This window comes from Alnus glutinosa, chromosome 12 (assembly GCF_958979055.1).
Source record: "Alnus glutinosa chromosome 12, dhAlnGlut1.1, whole genome shotgun sequence".
Lineage (NCBI taxonomy): Eukaryota > Viridiplantae > Streptophyta > Magnoliopsida > Fagales > Betulaceae > Alnus > Alnus glutinosa.
In genome coordinates, this window is record NC_084897.1 from 24372621 (window position 1) to 24391889 (window position 19269).

Consider the following 19269-nt stretch of genomic DNA (forward strand, 5'->3'; position numbering starts at 1 on the left):
AAGTCATTTCCTTATCATTTTGCATTTCTTGCGATGATTGCCAATTTGCATGTAGGAATTATTTGGACAGATGTACTCCTGATGGATGAAGTGTTACATGAGGCTGCTCTCCCTGATTATTCTTTGGAGGTTTTTCTTTGAAAATCATCTGAACTATTGATTGATGTTAATCTGTGCTTGCATTTCTTCTGCCCTCCCCTATCATTATATGTTCTTAATGATTTCCTGTTGAAGGATGAATTGGTACCACTGATTTGCCCCTGTATGGTTTCAGGCTGCCAAGGTTGCTCTCAGGCAGTATGTTGCCAGCACATTTTCTCATCTTCTACATAATATCTCAGGTTATTTATACTGTAATTTTTCCAAGAAAATCTTAATTTTCCAATTTGATCCGAAAGGAAAGACATTAAAAAACACGGATTGATTTGTGTTTAAATAAATAAATAAAAATAAAAAAGAACAGAAAATGATAAAGAACTCTGTCCCACGAGTTAGCTGCTGGTTTATTGCTTGGGACATAGAAACACCTTAAAGTGGCATAGACTCTTATATTTAGAATAAATTGATGGTTGGCATATTTCATGTTATGTTGAATATTAGATCTTAATAGTCAAGCATCTTTGCTTGAGTTAGTTCAATCTTATCCTTGGAGAGGCTGAAAAGTTTTGAGTTAAATTTTGTTTGAGGTGCTAGAGGCTACGAATATGGGCCTCCCTTTGTTCCTGGGGAAATTTGTCGAATTTTTCGTTCAGCTGGAGAGAAGTTTCTGCACCTTGTATGAGCTAAAACTTCTGTAGTTTGGTTTCTAGTTTCATTTGGGCTAGTAGATTAGGGAACAATGATGTGGGTTTTGGATTAGGATATTACATCATGTTTTCCTTACATCTCATTGATGTGTCCTCTTTTTGTTCATTCATTTTCTAAAGTAGGAATACTGCACCTATTTTATGACGTTGATCTTTGATTTTGATTACTTATTCCGTCGCTTTGAAAAAGGATGATGGTTTCCAGATAGGGGATTGCAAATTGGCTTTATGTTAGCCTGCCTCTGTCTATAGAATACAAATCCACTTTGGAACTGTAAATATGCCTTATTCCATTTGGGTTAATCAAGAGTTCGTTGAGAGTGTTACCCTTGTGATGCCATTTCCCACTTACTGTCCGACGTATCTTTTTTGTATGCGCCTTTGGCTTTGGTCTGTTTTGAATATTTTATATTCAGTTGCTTAAACATATGACAACAGATAATAATCTTATTTTTTCTTTCCAGTATATAAATATGCGAACTCAGAGGATATCACTTCTCCTGAAGAAGAGGTTTACAACACCAAATTGGGTCAAGGTAAGTTTGCTTTATGGCTATGTTCCATTGATTTGAAGAAAATACCCACCATATGAATAGCTTGGTTTTGAACTTGTCTGATATTCGTAAAATTTGTGCAGCATAAGGAGCCCAGAGAAGTTCATATGTTTGTTGATTTATTTCTCCAAGAGGTAATTACATCTGTTGATTTTCATGTTTAAATTCTGTGGTTAATATCTTTCCAATTAAATGTTAAGATTTCTGAATTGTATGTATGACTGCCTGTTTTTGATAAATGTTACTTTCCTGCAAACCCCAAGTATTTAAACTTGTATTGCATGAACCCGTACATGCCAATTAATTCACAGCAAAATCAAGACACACCTTTAACTTCCTTTGACTTCTTTACTAGCTCGAAGCAATAGAAGGTGAAGTAAAGCAGATTTTGCCTCAAGGGCTGCGAAGGCATCGTCGCAATGACAGCAATGGAAGTACTACCTCATCAAGGAGCAATCCATTACGAGAGGAAAGGCTGAGTCGGTCCAATACCCAAAGGGCCAGGAGCCAGCTCTTGGAAACTCATCTAGCAAAATTGTTTAAGCAAAAAGTTGAAATTTTCACAAAAGTTGAATACACACAGGTACTGAGTTCTCTTAGTGTTGGTGGAGAAAATAATTGCATTGGCACATCAACAACATGAACTGAGCTCGCTTGTAAACTGCAGGAGTCAGTGGTAACAACAGTAGTTAAATTGTGCCTTAAAAGTTTCCTAGAATTCGTCCGACTCCAGACTTTCAATCGGAGTGGATTCCAGCAAATACAGTTAGATATTCAGTTCCTAAGGACTTCTTTAAAGGAAACTGTTGAAGATGAAGCCGCCATTGACTTTCTGCTTGATGAGGTAAAAGAAAATAGTTTGACCATGGGTTCTGAACATTTGACCTCCCATAACTTTTCTATTAGAAATTGTGTAAATATTTTCCAAGAGAGATAAAGGGGAAAGTTAGGAAACCATCTCTGATCTCTTTCTCTCTCTCTCTCTCTCAGGTGATTGTTGCTGCTTCAGAGCGTTGCCTGGATCCAAATCCTTTGGAACCCCACATTTTGGACAAACTTATACAGGCAAAATTGGCAAAAAAACAGGGATCAGAGTCCAATCGCTCCATAAACATCTGATGGTGGTGAGATCGGTGATCACAATGACCTTTAATTCTTGGTCTCTCACGGCAACAAATACAAGTGCCCTTGAAATGGCCTACATTTACTTGATGGTTATATTACCAAAGTCTGTAGTAATTTATGAGAAAGGGTTGAAAATAAATGGTTTTCCTGTGTCCTTTCTACTGCATCATGAATCAATTAATTAGGCGTATGGCATGGGTTTAATTAAGCTAAGACTAGCCTGTTCTGTAGTGTGCCCAGTAAATTTTTCATTTCATATTGCAGATATTAATATATCTCTTATTTTTCCTTAGATCTATTATTATATTGAATTTTGTCTTAACAGAAGTATGGAATTAGTAAACCCACTCTTATTTTTCCTTAGATCTATTATTACTTAAGCTTGGTTGCTTGGCCCATTTTAAAAACAAGCCAAGCTTGAGCAATGCAAAGTTTGTTATTAGGCTCGCAAGCAAGCTTGCTAACAACTTCCTATAGTCTTGAAAATTTGCCCAATAACCTGAAGAGGAAATATGCATGCGCACACACAACACACTATAAGGGATATTAAAATTATATTTAACAATGTCATTTCATTGGATGAACATAAAAGTTTGTTGAATGTCCTTCTAAACTTAAAACATGCATGTCTGACTTCAGGCTTCAAATCAATGTTGAAAGAATCAAGCTTAAAGTGAAACACAAGCTTGAAATTACTTCTCTTATCAAAATAAGCCCAGCTCAACCCAAGCTCAAACTCATTAATTACTTCTCAAGTTAATCCTAAACATGAAACTTTGAGCTTGAATCAAGCTTAGCTCAGCTCAAACAAGTAAAAGCTTGCTTAGCTCACCTCGTTTGAAGCCCTAATACTCACACTGGAATCAGTTGTCACCCTGCATTAATTGGAATCTTTAAGACTCATGGCAGACTCCAATACCTGGTGCACCTGAGAGAAATTGCCCCGACTTGCAATGCTTGATGAAGAAGCATATCTCATAATTTGAGGGTCAGGGAGGGATTGGGAGTGTCACCAAAACAAAATGCAGAAATTTTCAATTGGAAGGACAGCAATTAAGTAATAATTAAGAGGTAAAGCCATGTCAACACTCCGTATTGCTAAAGCATACAAACAAAACTTAGGTAGAATTCATGGCCCTTAAAGCTAAGGTCCCAGGGAAGGGAGAACTCTAATGAATCAGCTGAAATTGTTAATGAATCTCCTAATAAATAGGGCTTGTTGACAATCATCAAATGACTTAAAGTATCAATACCCATCTACAAACACTGATTTTACAGATCAACTTCCATCATAACTAAAATTCAGAATTTCTATTGTTCAACTGGATACAACATAAAATATTTGACAATGATCATTTTCAACCTTCTTGTATCCATCTTTTCATTCTAACATCAAGTAGCTAACTTTAGAACCACTATAACCACTGAGATAAATTACAAGGCCCAAAATGACTACGACTACTGCTACCCAAAACATCTTTCTATTACTTTGACGCAGACCCAACTCCAACCGAAGTCTAGCATATTGTTCATTGTGTTTTGTTTCAATCAGCTTCTCAAGTCTGTCAATACTGGCCATTGTCATCTTCTCAACTTTCTCAATATCAGCCCGTCTCCCTTCCTCCATGTCTCTCATATGTTCCTCCAATCTCTTCTCATAAGAAGTCATGTCGTTATCAGCCCACCTAAAAAAATCACAATCCCCAGGTTCCTGTGTGAAAACAAACAAATGTCATAAACCACTAACAAAAGAATAAGTCACAATTAATTAATTTTAAAATTACCTTATACTTTATACAGCCATACCACTTTCGTCCGGGGTTGTCACTAGTCCATGAGTACCTTAGACGTGCACGCACTCCACAGTAACATAACGGAGGGGGTCTTGACGCATCACTATTTACCGACATTTTTTCGAGCCTACCCAAAAAAAAAAAAATTATATATATATATATATATATATACACATATGAATATTATTTAAAACCTAAAACTAAATCAGAACCAAGCATATATATCAACATCATCCAACAATCGAAACCAGCAAAATCACTAACACTATGCAACAACAAACGAAAGACCGAATTTTTTTCCCCTCAAACCGAATTAGAGACCACCAACAAATTCAAACAATATGATTCAATAATTTAGTTTTAACTTTAAGAGACAACTGGGCGACCTTTAGCCATAACCCCTTCTGCAGTTGGGCAAGAATTTATTCCACTACAGAAACTTGGGAGTTGGGAATTAAGCTCTCCGAACAAAGCTCTTAATTATTACATAGAATCCAAGACAGCATTTGTCTTTCTTTTCATCGTTTTAGCTGAAATATGGAGGGGGGGAAATAAAAAGGCATGCTTACAATATATATAGTGGAAATTTTTGAAATAATCCAAATGCATATATATATATTAATGGAGACTAATTAGGGTCGAAGCTAGGGCCGGCATGATTCCCAGAGATTTTTTTTTTTTTTTTTTAAAAAAAGGACCAATTTGTTGTCATTATTCCAATGGTCTCCCCCTAAAGAATCCAGCCCACATAACATAGAGAAAATTGTGCCTAATTTCATGTAACAAAATTGTGCCTAGTTCCATGTACATGAGTTTACTTACCTTGGTCGTACAGTACCCCAACAAATTCCTCTCTACATAATAGCGCTCCTAGCAACAGAACAGAGTTGATGATCCTTGGAAATTAAATGGTACTGTTTGGCATGAGAGAAAATGTATAACAAGAGAAGATAAAAATGGTCAGTGGAGCATTTTATCAAGCACCTTGTGTGCACGGGAAAAACAACCCAAAAATCAATCTAATCAAGTGCAAAAGAAATCATTCAAATTTCAATATAAAATACATTGTCATAATGGATTCATAGAATCAATCTAATCTTTTTCATTGGCTTTTCACTACTGTCCATATCAAAGCACAGACTGTAAAAAAACAAATTAAAATGAAAGAGACAGTGAGAGTTCCGAATCAAAATGTCTGTAGTGGGAGCTAAGGCCCATATAAACACTTATTTGCATTGCATTATAGCATCCCCACTTATTTAATTCAGGCCATGCCACTCCGATCCCTTAAACTGGGCATTTCTATACCCAATGCAAATGGATAAAATGGAGATTTTTAATTGCACGCCCTCTCTCTCTATCTATCAATCAATGTAAACATGTCTTCTCAACCCGTCTTTCAAACTTCGAAGAGTTGGAAGAAAATAATAGAGTTTTGGGTGCGGAGGGAGGGGATATCATCCAACTTAATATTCCTCCAAACACACCCTTCCATGAGCTAGTTTCAACATTCTCTTGGACTTTTCTCAAAACCCTTTTCTTCTTTAGCAATGCTGTTGCCTCTCTCCTCTCGTACACTACAAACAACCTCCTTAGATTTGGCCACACAACCTCTTCTCTTTGGACTTTACAGCCTAGCTGCCGATTCTCATTCCTTTTCCAAATCATTTAAAATTTATCGAACAACTACACTCGCTTAAATTTAATTCAAAAGAACGATCTTTACAATACCCAATTGCCTATATATATATATGTATGCCTAAAGCTATTCAGAACTCCTTAAGAAGCTACTTTCTCAAATGGGTAGGGAAGAGCAGGATTCCTCTGTCATTCATTCCTCCTCCTCCATTGCTCTCTTGCAAGAGAGGTTCAGGCAGCTGCAAAGAGTGAAAGAAATGAGAGAGGAAAGAGAACTCATCAGAATGCTCGCCGAACCTAAACAGCTCAATCTCTATCCCTCCATGCCTAACGAACAGCCATCGAGGTTATTTTTCCACTCTGAGCTCATCATCCCACCAAGGTCACCTCCACAAGTTTCCAAACCTTAACCCAAAAATAAAAAGGTACTTAACCCAAAAATTAAATCCAAACCTTCTAAGAAACAAAAAAAAAAAATTCTGTAAATTTTTTACAACACCTGAGACAAATGGATCCCCAATGGACTACACTCCCCGTGATTACATGAACACGTTTTGATGCAAGAGAATGAGTGCATTATCATTATTATCATTGACAAAATTTCTGCCATCATTGCTCAAATGATGTCGAGCAAAGGCCTTTCTTCCTTCCATTTTACAAACAAACAAATCTACTAGCCAGTAAATTAGTCCAAATCCACGAAAATCTACAACATGTCTGAAATCTACTAGCCAGCTCAGTGGAGCATTTTATCAAGCACCTTGTGTGCAATGGAAAAACAACCCAAAAATTTTAATAAATCAAAATGCAAAACAAAAGAGCTGGGAAAAGGGGAGAGGAGATCACCCCTAGCGTGGCCGGCCGGAGACAGAGCTGGACTGAGACGAAATCTGCCGGAGTGGGGACGCCGGACGACGGAGGACGCCTACCGCCAAGAGAGAAGCTGGCGACGTCACTGACCGGAGAGCAGATCTGTACGGAGAGAGGGAGAGAGAGACCGAGCGGAAGCACCGGACAACGGACGACGGAGTGGGGACGCCGGACGACGGAGGACGCCTACCGCCAAGAGAGAAGCCGGCGACGTCACTGACCGGAGAGCAGATCTGTACGGAGAGAGGGAGAGAGAGACCGAGCGGAAGCACCGAACAACGGACGACGGAGTGGGGACGCCGGACGACGGAGGACGCCTACCGCCAAGAGAGAAGCCGGCGACGTCACTGACCGGAGAGCAGATCTGTACGGAGAGAGGGAGAGAGCGGAAGCACCGGACAACGGACGACGGAGAAGGGCACCGGACGACGGAACCGCCGGACGACGAAGCCGGCGACGTCACTGACCGGAGAGCAGATATATGCCGGGGAGAGGGAGAGAGCCGGCGACGTCACTGACCGGAGAGCAGATATATGCCGGAGTGGCTGGGAGAGAGCCGGCGACGTCACTGACCGGAGGCGGACGACGGACGACGCTCCACGGAGAAAAATCAGATCTTCACGGGCAGAGAGATTTCAGAGAGAGAGAGAGAGGTTTCAGAGAGAGAGAGATGTCTTCGTGGGAAATTTGAAATTTGAGGATTTTCAGTGTATAGATCATTTCTAGCAGAGCGTGAACGAAAGTACAAAAAAAAACAATAAAATATGAATGCCACGTAGGCGTGTTGTGAAAGTGTTGTGGAAGAGTAGTGTGTAGATCATATCTCAACATCGAGTTGTTCTACACATGAGACTTTCGTCCGTCTCTCTTCCGTCGGTTTTCCAACGTGGCTTTTTGTTTTTTGTTTTTATTTTTTATTTTAAAAAAAAGGTTGAAAACTGGGGGGATCGACATTTGAGATTCATTTCAGACATTTCCCCCCATTTCCCAAATCTCTCTCTCCACCATCCCTTCCCCACCGACCGATCGACCCCCGACCGACCGATTGCCGCCCAACGACCGGCGCCCCGCTTCCCCGACACCGTCCCTTGCCCAGCTCTCTCTCTCTCTCTCAATGCGCTATTTGTGGTCCCCGACACCGTTGCTCCGCAAGGATCTCATTTTCCATTTTTCCTCAAGAGTCAGATCTGAGCTGCTGGGTTGATAGATGTGCATTTGTATTCATGTTTTGAGGACAATTCTTGGTTTTTGATTCTGGGTTTTGATTGTTGTTGAATGTTGGAGGTGAGTTTTTAATACATGCTTTTGATATGGAAAATGACAGGCTTTGGCATGTGTGTGTGTGCGTGAGTGTGAGATAAGATGTCTTATTGTAGGTGTGTTAATATGGGTCTGATGTATTTTCACGTGAGTTTCGGCATAACTTTAGGAGTTTGATTTGAGTGAGGAGACAGATCTAGAATCCGGATTTGGGAAACTTCTTAGGTACAAGGTCAATGTTCTTGCTTTGCTTATTAATAATACTTGTGAATCAGATGTAAACTAATAAATAAAAATAAATGCGAAAAGATAATTGATGGTGACCTTCTCGCTTAAAATTAAAGCAAGGGAATAAGATGATTTACGTACATTTAAGGTCCCTCTAATTATGCCTGATTGGCTTATGTTTCGGAATCAATATTGATGATTGAATGTCATGGATTGCACAATATGCAGTTTTAACCGTTAAGTTAAGCGTGTATATTTCATCATATCTGAATAGGATGATACTGATATGTGGAGGATTTCTTAGACGTAACCTTTTCTCATTGGATATGGATTATTCTTTGATGGAATTGCCCATTACATCACCATCAGGCCAGGCTTAAATTTTTGTGTATCTTTGCTATATGCAGTTAAGGGTTTCTAACTTGGATTTGGTCTACAATCATGACCTTCATCTTTTTGATTATTGTCAATGCAATAAGCTTAATGATTAGCTTGTTTATGACTTTCTCCTCATCTGGTGTGATGTCCTTGTAGTTAGTTTTGTTTTGATAATTTGCAGAAAATTACACAACTCTTGCTCCACATTGCTTATATGAATGAAGTGCTAGTAGCCCGTCACAGAAATCTTTGAAGCATTGGGGGCTTTGCATTGACACTGACTAAATTGATTGTAGCAATTCTGCTACATTTTGTTTGCACTATATCTGGCCATTTTAATTTTGCTTGGTTGGCATTTAGAGTGACTATTGTTTCTTTTTCATGGTTAGTTACTTCAAAACGAAGTTTTATTCCTAATCTAGGCTGGAGATTGTGTGAGCATGATGAGAATAGTGTTAATCATTAATGACACCCAGCTTTCAAATTCATTTATATTATGCAGAGTCCTTTTGTTCTGTGTCGCTTGTTTCGAAAGCAAGAGGAAAAGGCAGACGTTTCAAAGTATGATGAAGTGGAGAATACTGGGTCCTCTCCTACAGCTACTGAAATGGCTCAAGTACAGGTAAACAAATTAACTCTTCTGTATTGTGTTGGCCACCTTGTTGGTAATCCTTGGCTGTTTCCAGTTTAGACTGCAGATTGCGTTATCTTTGAATTCTGGCAGTGGTATTTTTATTTTGCTTTTATGACCATTTGATGTAGTTGACTAATGAAATATTCTAACGTTAAAATTAACATGTTGGTTTGTTATTGTCAGCGTGATTTTGAGAAGGGAGCTTCTGGATGGTTCAATGGACATGTTGATGAGAGGGAGTTATTGCAAATGCAACCTTTATTTGGATCTTCCCAAGCTCATGTTCCACTTGTTGACCAAGAACTTAATAGGAAGATTGAGTGGGACATTTGGGATAATCCGGTGCAATATGTTTCATCCAGTGCGCTCAACTTGAAAGAACTAGCTGATAAGACGAATCGCGTTAACAATGGCAGCATTCCTGTTGGCGGAACCGGAATCAAGATTAGGACCCGACAACCTCAACAACAACCAATTTTGAACAATTTTGGATCTCTAGGCACTGCTCAAGAAGAATCCGTCTGCAGATGAAGATTTCTGTTGGATCAGTTTGCTCCAGTGAAGTGACCGATGCAAACAGCAGAAAAGAAGATGATGAAGTGCATGCAATCACATGTTAGGGTTTTGGAGGAATGTCTTCTTTTTTTTTTTTAATTATTATTTTTTATTCTTTCAGGAAAGGATTGTAGAATTGGGTCTCTACACAATCAATCTGTTATTAACATTTCTTATATTGATTAATTAATGAGAAAACACCCATAATCTTACCATTCTGTGCTTTATACGTCTCGACTTCTAAGGAATTAATTAAGGTCTTTTTCATGTAATTTCTCACAAATATATCATGTTAGCTGCAAAAGTTGGATCATATATTATTTTGCCTTTTTCGATTATTTTTGAATTATTCACAGCGTGGATATAATAATGATCCTGCTATAATTGTCTTTATTTGTAATAACATAAAATCAACAATTCCAGAATCCTTCCAAATAAACAGTAAACTCTAAAAAAGATGAAGAAAATAAGCTAATAATAAGTCTTTAGCTGGATTCCATAGCAATGCCATGATATTTTTTTGTGATACAAAGAACGCTGCTATACTTGACCACATAAGAAGCTTTTTCACAGTACCTAATCCACTTTACCCATTAGACTAACATTAGTGTAGCAAAATCTAGCACTTGAATTAGGTTCAGGCATTTAGCTTAAATTGAGGTGTCAACAGCCTCCAGCAGTAATCAACAATGGCCAACATCTAGAATTGGTTGAAATATAAGAATTCCATCAAGGGCTTAACAAGCCAAGCAACCGTAAGCTTCTTCTTCCTTGCAATTATTCTCCCTCTAGCTGCTGTGAGAACCAAAAGGATGAAAAACATAAAAAATTAAAAAAAAAAAAAAAAAGAATTTATGTGTCCAAACAAAGGCAATATAAACAAACAATCAATTAGAATTTAGAAGAATTCCATTACAAATCAAGGGAATAAAACATATCATATATATGCAACAAATAAATGGATATAAAACCTTTATGGGTACATGCTTTCGAACTAGGACAAAAATAAGGTAAGGTTTGAGCATTGTATGGGTACATGAAATTGTCTATCAGTTCGATCTAGGGCCATACAAGCTATATCCTGACACTAAATTGTCTGTAAAGTATTCACGTTAACAATAATTAACGTGAAAAGCCCACTCTCCCATATGGTGGAACATTGCGGGCGATATTCACCCCAAGAATTCAATCAGAACCAAAGAAGACAGTAAACAGAAAATTTACCCCATGACACTAGTACCTATGGAAGGCCATACAATTAATAACATTCCCTTAATGCCAATGGATACAATCCCTAGGAAAGCATAGAATTCATCTAATGATCCGAGGATCCAGGGAGGAACTAATCTCTCTCTCTCTCTCTCTCTCTCTCTCTCTCTCTCTCTAAGAGGAGGTTATTCTACCTAGTACTCATTTTTTTCTTATTTATTTATTTTGTACTTCTTGGAGGAGATGATCCAGGAAAGGTAAAACCAGCAAATGCTTCACAATCAACACCCCAATGCCGTGTGTTTACATTTCAAAGACCAAATATGTGAGGCTTGGATGCTATATCCTGTTGTATACATTGAAACATGCACTCTACCATGCAGATAACTTGAGTTAAGTCATCAACACTGCCCCTATAGATCGGTGGTAGATTCTTCGCACAATGTTCGACAACTAGTTTGGCTTGCAATAAGAGAGAGTGATAATGCAATTCACCAAGCTTAATTCAAGTAAGTTCTAGAGTTCTTTTGGTTAACAGAAACATTAACAAAAAAAAGCAAATGAGCTACCAAATCAACAGAAAATTCAATACCAGAAAATCAGATAACAAAAAATCAACAGAAAGGGATTGCAGAAAAGGCTTAAAGTTTTTTTGTATAAGATTAAAGGCTTAAAGTTTTGAGAGGGTAAGAGATTGCAGAAAATTGTAGATTTTTACAGATTCGTTTTTCTGCAAATGAAGTGGATTAAACTTAAACACTAGCAATGTGACAACTTTTTCTACAACAACAAAACCAAGCACAATTCAGTTCAGACATTTTGTCGAACACCCGGCGAGCATCTTCAAGAACCAAAAAAAGACAACAAAAACATCATTTACATGATCTGTAATCACATAATTTAATTACAAATCCAAATTGTTAATTAATTTGCATGTATAAATCTTGTGTACCAAAAAGTAAATCAAACATAAATATATATATATATAATAGCTATATCAGTACAGTTAAAACTATATGCAGGCAAAGTTAAATTCTTCTTCCTGGCTTCTTGCTTAAAATTCCACTCTTTAATATTTTGTAATTCTACCTTACTAAAATGAAATTCTGTGTTGATATAATTTTCATGCAATCTTTCAACAGGTTTTAAGATTGTTCTAACAATGCCAGAGTAAAATGAAGTATGAAATAAGAAGTAAGAGAGCTTCAAACCTGGTACAAATGGAAGTAAACCTGGGTTCGGTTTTGTGGATTCTTGTTCTGGGTTTGCTTGTTTGAGATCTGAAAGCGAAAAATGGGGAGCAAATGGAGGAAAGCGAAGCTGGCACTGGGTCTTAGTTGTTGTGTGCTTAATTTTAGAAGCTGGCACTGGGTCTTTGACAAGTCCCTAATTTCAGAGATCTTGGAGAAGGAAGTGGAGATCTTGGAGACGGGCTGAGATCGGTCGGCACCGGAAGTGGAGAGCTCGGTCAGCGGTGGAGACGGGCAGAGATCGCGGGTCGGCACCGGAAAAGGGGGGAGCTCGGTCAGCGGTGGAGATGGGCAGATTTCGCGGTCGGCGCCGGAAAAGGAAGGAGATCTGCCGGAAAATGGGGAAAAATCGGAGCGCCGGAAAAGGAGGAGATCAACCGGAAATGGGGAAAAATTTTGGGGGGAAAATGTCGAATGTGCGGGTTGGGTTTGTCTCAGTATTTCTCTTTCCCAAATGATTACAATTTTTTAATAAATTGTCATTGCCACGCTGGAAAGGGACGGACATGAGACGGAAGAAAGTCTCATGTTTAACATTTCCCAAGAGAGAGAGAAAAATTAAAGAGGAATGCTACATATTATCTCCTTATCCTCCTAAAATTGATGTGGCTCTTAAAATCACCATTGGATCAAAATCCAACAATGATCTATCATAAATTCAATGGTAATTTTAAGAGCCACATCAATTTTAGGAGGACAAAAGAAGGACAAGGGAATAATATGTAGCATTCCTCAAAATTAAAAAAAAAGAAGGCTATAGTTGGTAGCTAACTAGGTTCATCATGATAAGCTCGTAGCTGATTACAGGGAAGCAAACTTTTGACTTGTATAGCAAACTAAAGTTTCCTTGGTTAATTTAACATAGGAACTAGAGAAGAATTGCTTTGAGCCTTTGATCGTTCTTATGTTCATTTTTGGAGGAAAGTGTGGTCTAAATCACGAGCCTTTGCTTAATTATTAGCATATTATGCTCATTGCTTCACCCCACAACAAAATTCTGGTTTTGTTTTTTTTAGCAAGTTTTGGTTGCTCGGAGTACGTTTTGTAATAATTACGGTTTTAAAATTCTAGTCAATGGGCATGTTTTAAAAAAATCGCACGCTTTTTAAAAGGCTAAAATATAATTTTAAAGCTTAAATTGTAATCTTACTGCTATTTCAAATTTAATGCTTTAAAATTGTTATTTTCAAATTGCACGATTTCAAAATCGTAAACTCAAATAGATCTTATAATACAAAAAACTTTAAATTATTTTTCACTTTTATGCATATCATGTCAAAACACTTTTTCAAACAAAAGCTAAAAAGTTTCTTAGAAAAAACAATTGACAAACGGAGCGATAGAATTAGTCAATTTTTCTTATTATACCCATTATAGGAGCATTTTAACGAGTACAAACCATATATGGTCATGAAGCCTAGCCTCCACATTAAAATCAAGTTCCACTTGTTGTTTTTTGGTCTCCTTGACGCGATTAGATTAGAGGTGTTCACTAATTCCACATGAGCCAGACAATTAACTTTATAATTTAATTAAATGCATGCATGTTCGAGTCATAGCAAAAATAATAAAATTGAAGGCATGTCAGAGTCATGGTCAGCCTGCAGGTATTTATTTCTAGTAGCTCCAAAAGTGGACTTACCTGCTCTGTTGACGAAATCAGTGAACTCAAAATTATAGGTGTATTCAAAGTGTGACCAACTTAAAATAGAATTGCAGCATTTTGAATCTTTCATGCGCTTGGTAACTTAAACCGTTCAATCTCATCACTTATTTCAAATGAAATAGTAATTATTTAGTCGATTATTTTAATTAATATGAACAACTTTTGTTTACTATGGTTTTGTTTTTTCTTTTTCGGGTCACATACGTTTACTCCGTCATATTTTAATAGGTAATTACTCCATTTATATAAACATAGTTGTGCGACCACTCTCGAGCCTTGATGCAATCAATGGTTGTTGGGTTTGATGGCGTCAATGCGATGGCTATTTGCAGTCCTTGCATCTTCTAGATTCTAAGTTGGTGGAAATAATTTTTATTGGTGATTTTTGCCTAAAATATGTTAAAGTATTGATTAAGTGACTAAATTTTTTTTTTTTTTTTTTATCAGTTTAAACTTTTAGAATAAATTGTGATTTAACATGGTATCAAAGGCAAAGATCTTGAGTTTGAACCTTAACTCCATCATTCACCATATTTTCAATTGTAAACCACGTGTTGACCTCACCTATTAATAGTTAGTTTAAACTCACAGGTGAGGGAGAAGTGTTAAAGTATTGATTAAGTAATTAACGAGTAATGCTACATATCACCCTTGTGTCCCTCTTTTGTCCCGCCATAATTGATGTAGCTCTTAAAATCACTATTGAATTTATGATAGACCACTATTGAATTTTTATCCAATGGTGATTTTAAGAGTCACATCAATTATGGGAGGGGACAAAAAGGTGGACATAAGGATGATATGTAGTATTACTCTTAAATTGACATCTTCCTATCAGCATAAGCTTTTAGGATAAATGGTGATTTAACCAAAAAAGAAAAAGAAAAAGTAGAGAGTAGTTTTAAACTTTTTTTTAAAATTTTGGCATATATGTTTAAAAATAGTTAATGAAATTAAAGATTTGAATATACACTTAATTATTTAATCAATTCTCGATCTAATTAATATAAACGACTTTTGTTTCCTATAGTTTTGTTTCTTCTTTTTTGGGTCAAAGTTTTACTCTGTCATATTTCAACAAGTAATTACCTCATGTGTTTACTGTGGATCACAGTTTATCTATTTGTAATGCACAAATGTTCATGGGCTTATTTGGTGTCTGGGGTAGACTAGGTCAGTCATCTTATGTTGTTTGTATGGGCTTTAACTGTAAAGAGGTGATTTATTTGGTGTTCTTGTAATATTTGTGTATTGTCTTTAGGCAACTGCTTCAAGTCAGACTTGTTTCTGACTTAAGGTTTAGGGGAGGTCTTGTACCTCTATCCTTGTACTTGCCCTTGAGACGTTCAGTAATATATGGTAGCACATGCTATCCTGTTCGAAAAAAAAAAAAAATTACCCCATTTCTTTAAACATAGTTGTGCAACCACTCCTCGAGGCAGGGTTGATGGCGTCAATAGTTGTTGGGTTTGAACTTTGATGGCGTCAATACGACGGATATTTGTAGTCCTTGCATCATCTAGATTCTAAGTTGGTGGAGGTAAGCAAAAATGCGTGTGGTTTTTGGCTAAAATAAAGGGGGAGTACTTTTAAACTTTTTTAATTTTGGCATAAATGTTTTAAAACTAGTTAGTGAAATTCAAGATTTTAATAGACACTAACATGACATATTTGAGATTGTTCGATGTAAAGAAGGGCTGAATTCCTTAAATTGCATGCTCCAACAATTTAAGGGAATTTTAGGGGACCTTTATCTAGTGTAGGATCCAATGAATCATTTCATGGTCAATAATTTAGGGGTGAAAATGCGAAAGCGGATGCGGTTATTTGCACTATTCGCATCCTCATAATGCAGTTATTTCAGGTATCCACGCCCTCATCTACATCATGTGATTACTATTCACATCCGTGCAGTTTTTACCCGTTATCCGTATATGAGGTAATGAAATATTTTGAATTACTATCTAAATCTATATGCAATATTAAATAATGCAGTTACTACTATATGAAAGCTTAAATAAATTAAGATTTCATTTGTTACATAATTCACGATTATCAACCATAGATTGTCATTATTAGAATAATCGGTTTTGAATTGCCCAAAGAAAAGAAAAGAAAAAGTAAATACAGTGAGGTGTGACTTTAAGATGTTAGTGAAAAAAACCTATAATGCATAACTTAAGGATCATAAACTTATCAAATTCAAAACAACCTCATTTTAGTGAATTTAATTAAATATATATTATATATAAAAGGGAATGCGGGTGCGGTTATTAACCGTATCCGCATACCCTAAAACCGCTATTCACATCCGTATATACGGGATAATAGGTTTTGATAACCACATCTGTTATCCGCATGTCCGAATAGTGGATGCAAGCAGTTTTTATCCGCCCACATTTTCACCCCTAGTCAATATGATTTTTCACATATCTAATGATGTATATATTGCTTCCGGATGAATATGTTGTCACGTCATTCAAAAATTTTAAATAACGTAACACTATATATTATTATATACGACAAAACAAAATTAGATAACGAAGTGAATCCTCTTCGTTTCAAGTCCTAATCCCCCTCATATGTTGTTGTACATAGTAATTTTTCCTTTGAGTAATATTATACACCACACTTTTTATTTCGCTTTACTAATATGATATTGTCAATCAGCCTTTAAATTATTTATTTATTTTTAAACAATGACAGACAATGTCATACCAAACAAGTGAGATAAAAACATGAGAAATGCTTCTTGCATTCTAGCATCCATCTTGCATTCACATCCCGTGGGTTGGCATGCTCCATCTACCCGTAATTTAAAAAGAAAAAAAAAACTATCAATGGTGAATTAATCAATCCAACTTAAGGAAGATGTATGCAAAATAGACTCCATAATGTAAAGAAATATATTTTTATAATATATAATAAAATAAAATATTATATTATATTATATAATCCCTTTATATTTGACCTTTTTTGTTGGGCCCGTGGGGTAATTTTTTTTATTTCTTCTTCTGTTCACATGTTGCCATTAGTTGGGACGTATGAAAAGAAAAGAAAATGTTAAAATTACAACTTCTATTCAACTATTGCACAACTTTAAGGTACATTGGGATGAGACCCATTATGTGAGCCACACTCCAATGTGCCTTGGAGTTGTGTAAGAGTTGGGGTGGAGTTGTACATGAATCAAGGCCCGAAAAGAAACCCGTCTTCTCCTTTTGATTTCAATCAATTATAATAATAGGAGGTATTTGACTGTTGTTGTATACGTAAGGTCATATATATATATATATATATATATATATAGAAAAGGAAAATACAATATTATAGCTAGTATGAAACAAAAATAAAGAGAATATTAGGTTCCTCCAATCCATCCCCACCGACGATGTAATTTAAGATTTAATTGCTGGGGTTGGACAGCTACTCCTTTAACTTTTTGCTATAATTCTTAAATTGCAAGCCTTCTTTTGTAGGCACTCTCTCAATCAAAGAGCATATTATTATCCGTATGTATCCCTTCCCAAGTTGATTGGATTTTTCTCTTTAGGCTTTTTAACTCTAATCCAAGAACATTCACATCCACTTTTCTTAAACGAATTTGTTCCTTAAGTTTCAAGAAAAATTATAAAAATCTCTCTACAATAATTTTCTTAAAATTTTTATTTCCCTGAAAGTAAATAGTGATTCCCAATGCATTGAGAAATACTATTCACTTCGCATTAAATTGTTTATTCCAAAAATATATTATCTCTCTCCTACTTTATTTTTTTTTAATTATTTTCTACTTTTAATTAAAGTTAAAGTTTAAAAAAATAATATTTTAATGATATAGGGAAAAATGAAAGAAAGCTGCTATGAGATGTTTTTTGATATGGAACTAAAAAATAATTTTGTTCCTATATTTAAAAAAATAGTTAAAAAATTGCTGAAAATGCTCTTATTAGTATATTGTTCGCCTTTAATTAGGCTTAAGAGCATTATCATTTTGTTTTACTTTTTATATCAAATTAATCATTTTTTATTATATTCAAATAAAAAAATTAACACAAAACAAAATTTTCCTTTTTTATACATAAATATCTTTTACTTTATATTACATCAACCACTTTTTATTATTATTAAAAAAAAATTTTAAAAAAAATACCAAAGAATCTTTCACCGCGGCTAATTTGATTGATCGGAGCAACTTTTCCCGACAGCAATGCCAAATTGCCAATTATGACCGTACACGCGGAAGTAAGAAGTGATTGAATATTTGTGGAATATGTTGTATAAGTAATTGTGTTGGTAAGTAATTGTGTTGTGGAATATTTGTATGTTGTATAGTAAGAAGTGATTGATGTGATATAAATTTGAGAATGTTTTATAGAAAATTGAAAAAGTTTTGTTTTGTAGTGGATTTTTTTATTTGAATAGTAATAAAATATGATTGATGTGATATAAAAAGTATAAAAAAGTTAGAATGTTTTTTATTTGATTTTTTTGAGAGAAATAAAAAGAAAAAGAGTGAGAGTTAGAGAATGGTTTGTCAAACAAGCCCTGAGTATTTGTTGTAGACAAAATCAGCATCACTTTTTCCCGTCATCTCGATGATCCTCACGAACACGAAGCACGGAATGGTTTGACAGAAATAGAACCTTCTTTCTCTTTCTCATTAATTACATATGGGGTTTGATTTTTTTTTTTTTTTTTTTTTTTTTTTTACAGCGAGCACCTATGGGGTAAGATTTTCTTATGTAGATTGGCTTCTTTTAGTGAAAAAATAAATAAATCATGGAGGTGGGATAATTAAGAAAAAACTTAAATAATCTTTTTAAAAAGACAATCTTTACAGATTTTTTTTTATTTTTTTTTATTTTTATTTTTTAATGTTACCGAGAGCACCTATGGGGTAAGATTTTCTTATGTAGGTTGGTGAAGTCTGGTCCACTCCTACCACGGGTTCTCCATCTTATTGCTTAACAAAGAAATTGAAGTATACAAAGAAAGCAATCCGTCATTGGAATAAACATTATTTTGGTGATATTCGGACTAAACTTAATTCCACTTTGCAGCTTCTTGATGCTACTCAGTGGGCTCCACCTCTGACTCTAACTTAGCGTTGGAATTGCATCTTCAGTCTCTCTTGGATGAATATCTTCTTCATGAAGAATCTCTTTAGAAGACTAAATCTCGAGAGTTATGGCTTACCTTTATGGATCTCAATACTAAATTCTTTCATACAAGCACTCTCATTCGTCGTAGTCAGAATACCATCTCTCTTTTACAATCTCCAAATTCTGGTTGGCTCTCTGACC

At 35.8% G+C, this 19269-nt stretch overlaps 2 protein-coding genes and 2 long non-coding RNA genes across 5 annotated transcripts; 2 read left to right on the forward strand and 2 right to left on the reverse strand.

The window, feature by feature from the left end:
* The first annotated feature begins 675 nt into the window (after positions 1–675).
* Positions 676–2521, forward strand: LOC133852275 (vacuolar protein sorting-associated protein 51 homolog). The gene is made up of 6 exons (XM_062289001.1): positions 676–775; positions 1271–1342; positions 1444–1494; positions 1716–1943; positions 2028–2204; positions 2351–2521. Exons 2-6 carry the CDS (start codon positions 1280–1282, stop codon positions 2477–2479), a joined length of 648 nt encoding a protein of 215 aa, XP_062144985.1. The 5' UTR covers positions 676–775; positions 1271–1279; the 3' UTR covers positions 2480–2521.
* A 1017-nt stretch (positions 2522–3538) lies between these two features.
* On the reverse strand, positions 3539–6940 carry LOC133851064 (uncharacterized). Its single transcript, XR_009895733.1, has 4 exons — positions 6763–6940; positions 5101–5192; positions 4270–4405; positions 3539–4196 (listed from the first exon to the last, which is right to left on the reverse strand). It is a non-coding gene; the product is annotated as an uncharacterized LOC133851064 (long non-coding RNA).
* An 825-nt stretch (positions 6941–7765) lies between these two features.
* On the forward strand, positions 7766–10018 carry LOC133852384 (uncharacterized). Of its 2 annotated transcripts, none has more exons than XM_062289130.1 (3): positions 7766–8070; positions 9155–9274; positions 9470–10018. In XM_062289130.1, exons 1-3 carry the CDS (start codon positions 8062–8064, stop codon positions 9815–9817), a joined length of 477 nt encoding a protein of 158 aa, XP_062145114.1. In that variant the 5' UTR covers positions 7766–8061; the 3' UTR covers positions 9818–10018. The 2 variants fall into 2 exon arrangements, with proteins under 2 accessions (XP_062145114.1, XP_062145113.1); XM_062289129.1 differs by having other exon boundaries at positions 7766–7966.
* A 185-nt stretch (positions 10019–10203) lies between these two features.
* Positions 10204–12732, reverse strand: LOC133852256 (uncharacterized). The gene is made up of 2 exons (XR_009895908.1): positions 12262–12732; positions 10204–10636 (listed from the first exon to the last, which is right to left on the reverse strand). It is a non-coding gene; the product is annotated as an uncharacterized LOC133852256 (long non-coding RNA).
* Positions 12733–19269: the final 6537 nt, after the last annotated feature.

What these genes read in the sequence shown, in the direction of transcription:
- LOC133852384 (XM_062289129.1), top strand. Translation starts at nt 7,901, where the DNA reads ATGCGCTATTTGTGGTCCCCGACACCGTTGCTCCGCAAGGATCTCATT. An exon ending in TTTTCCATTTTTCCTCAAGA is followed by an intron (nt 7,967 to 9,154) that starts GTCAGATCTGAG and finishes TATATTATGCAG; the next exon opens with AGTCCTTTTGTTCTGTGTCG. An exon ending in CTGAAATGGCTCAAGTACAG is followed by an intron (nt 9,275 to 9,469) that starts GTAAACAAATTA and finishes TGTTATTGTCAG; the next exon opens with CGTGATTTTGAGAAGGGAGC.
- LOC133852275 (XM_062289001.1), top strand. Translation starts at nt 1,280, where the DNA reads ATGCGAACTCAGAGGATATCACTTCTCCTGAAGAAGAGGTTTACAACA. An exon ending in TTGATTTATTTCTCCAAGAG is followed by an intron (nt 1,495 to 1,715) that starts GTAATTACATCT and finishes CTTCTTTACTAG; the next exon opens with CTCGAAGCAATAGAAGGTGA. An exon ending in CAAAAGTTGAATACACACAG is followed by an intron (nt 1,944 to 2,027) that starts GTACTGAGTTCT and finishes TGTAAACTGCAG; the next exon opens with GAGTCAGTGGTAACAACAGT.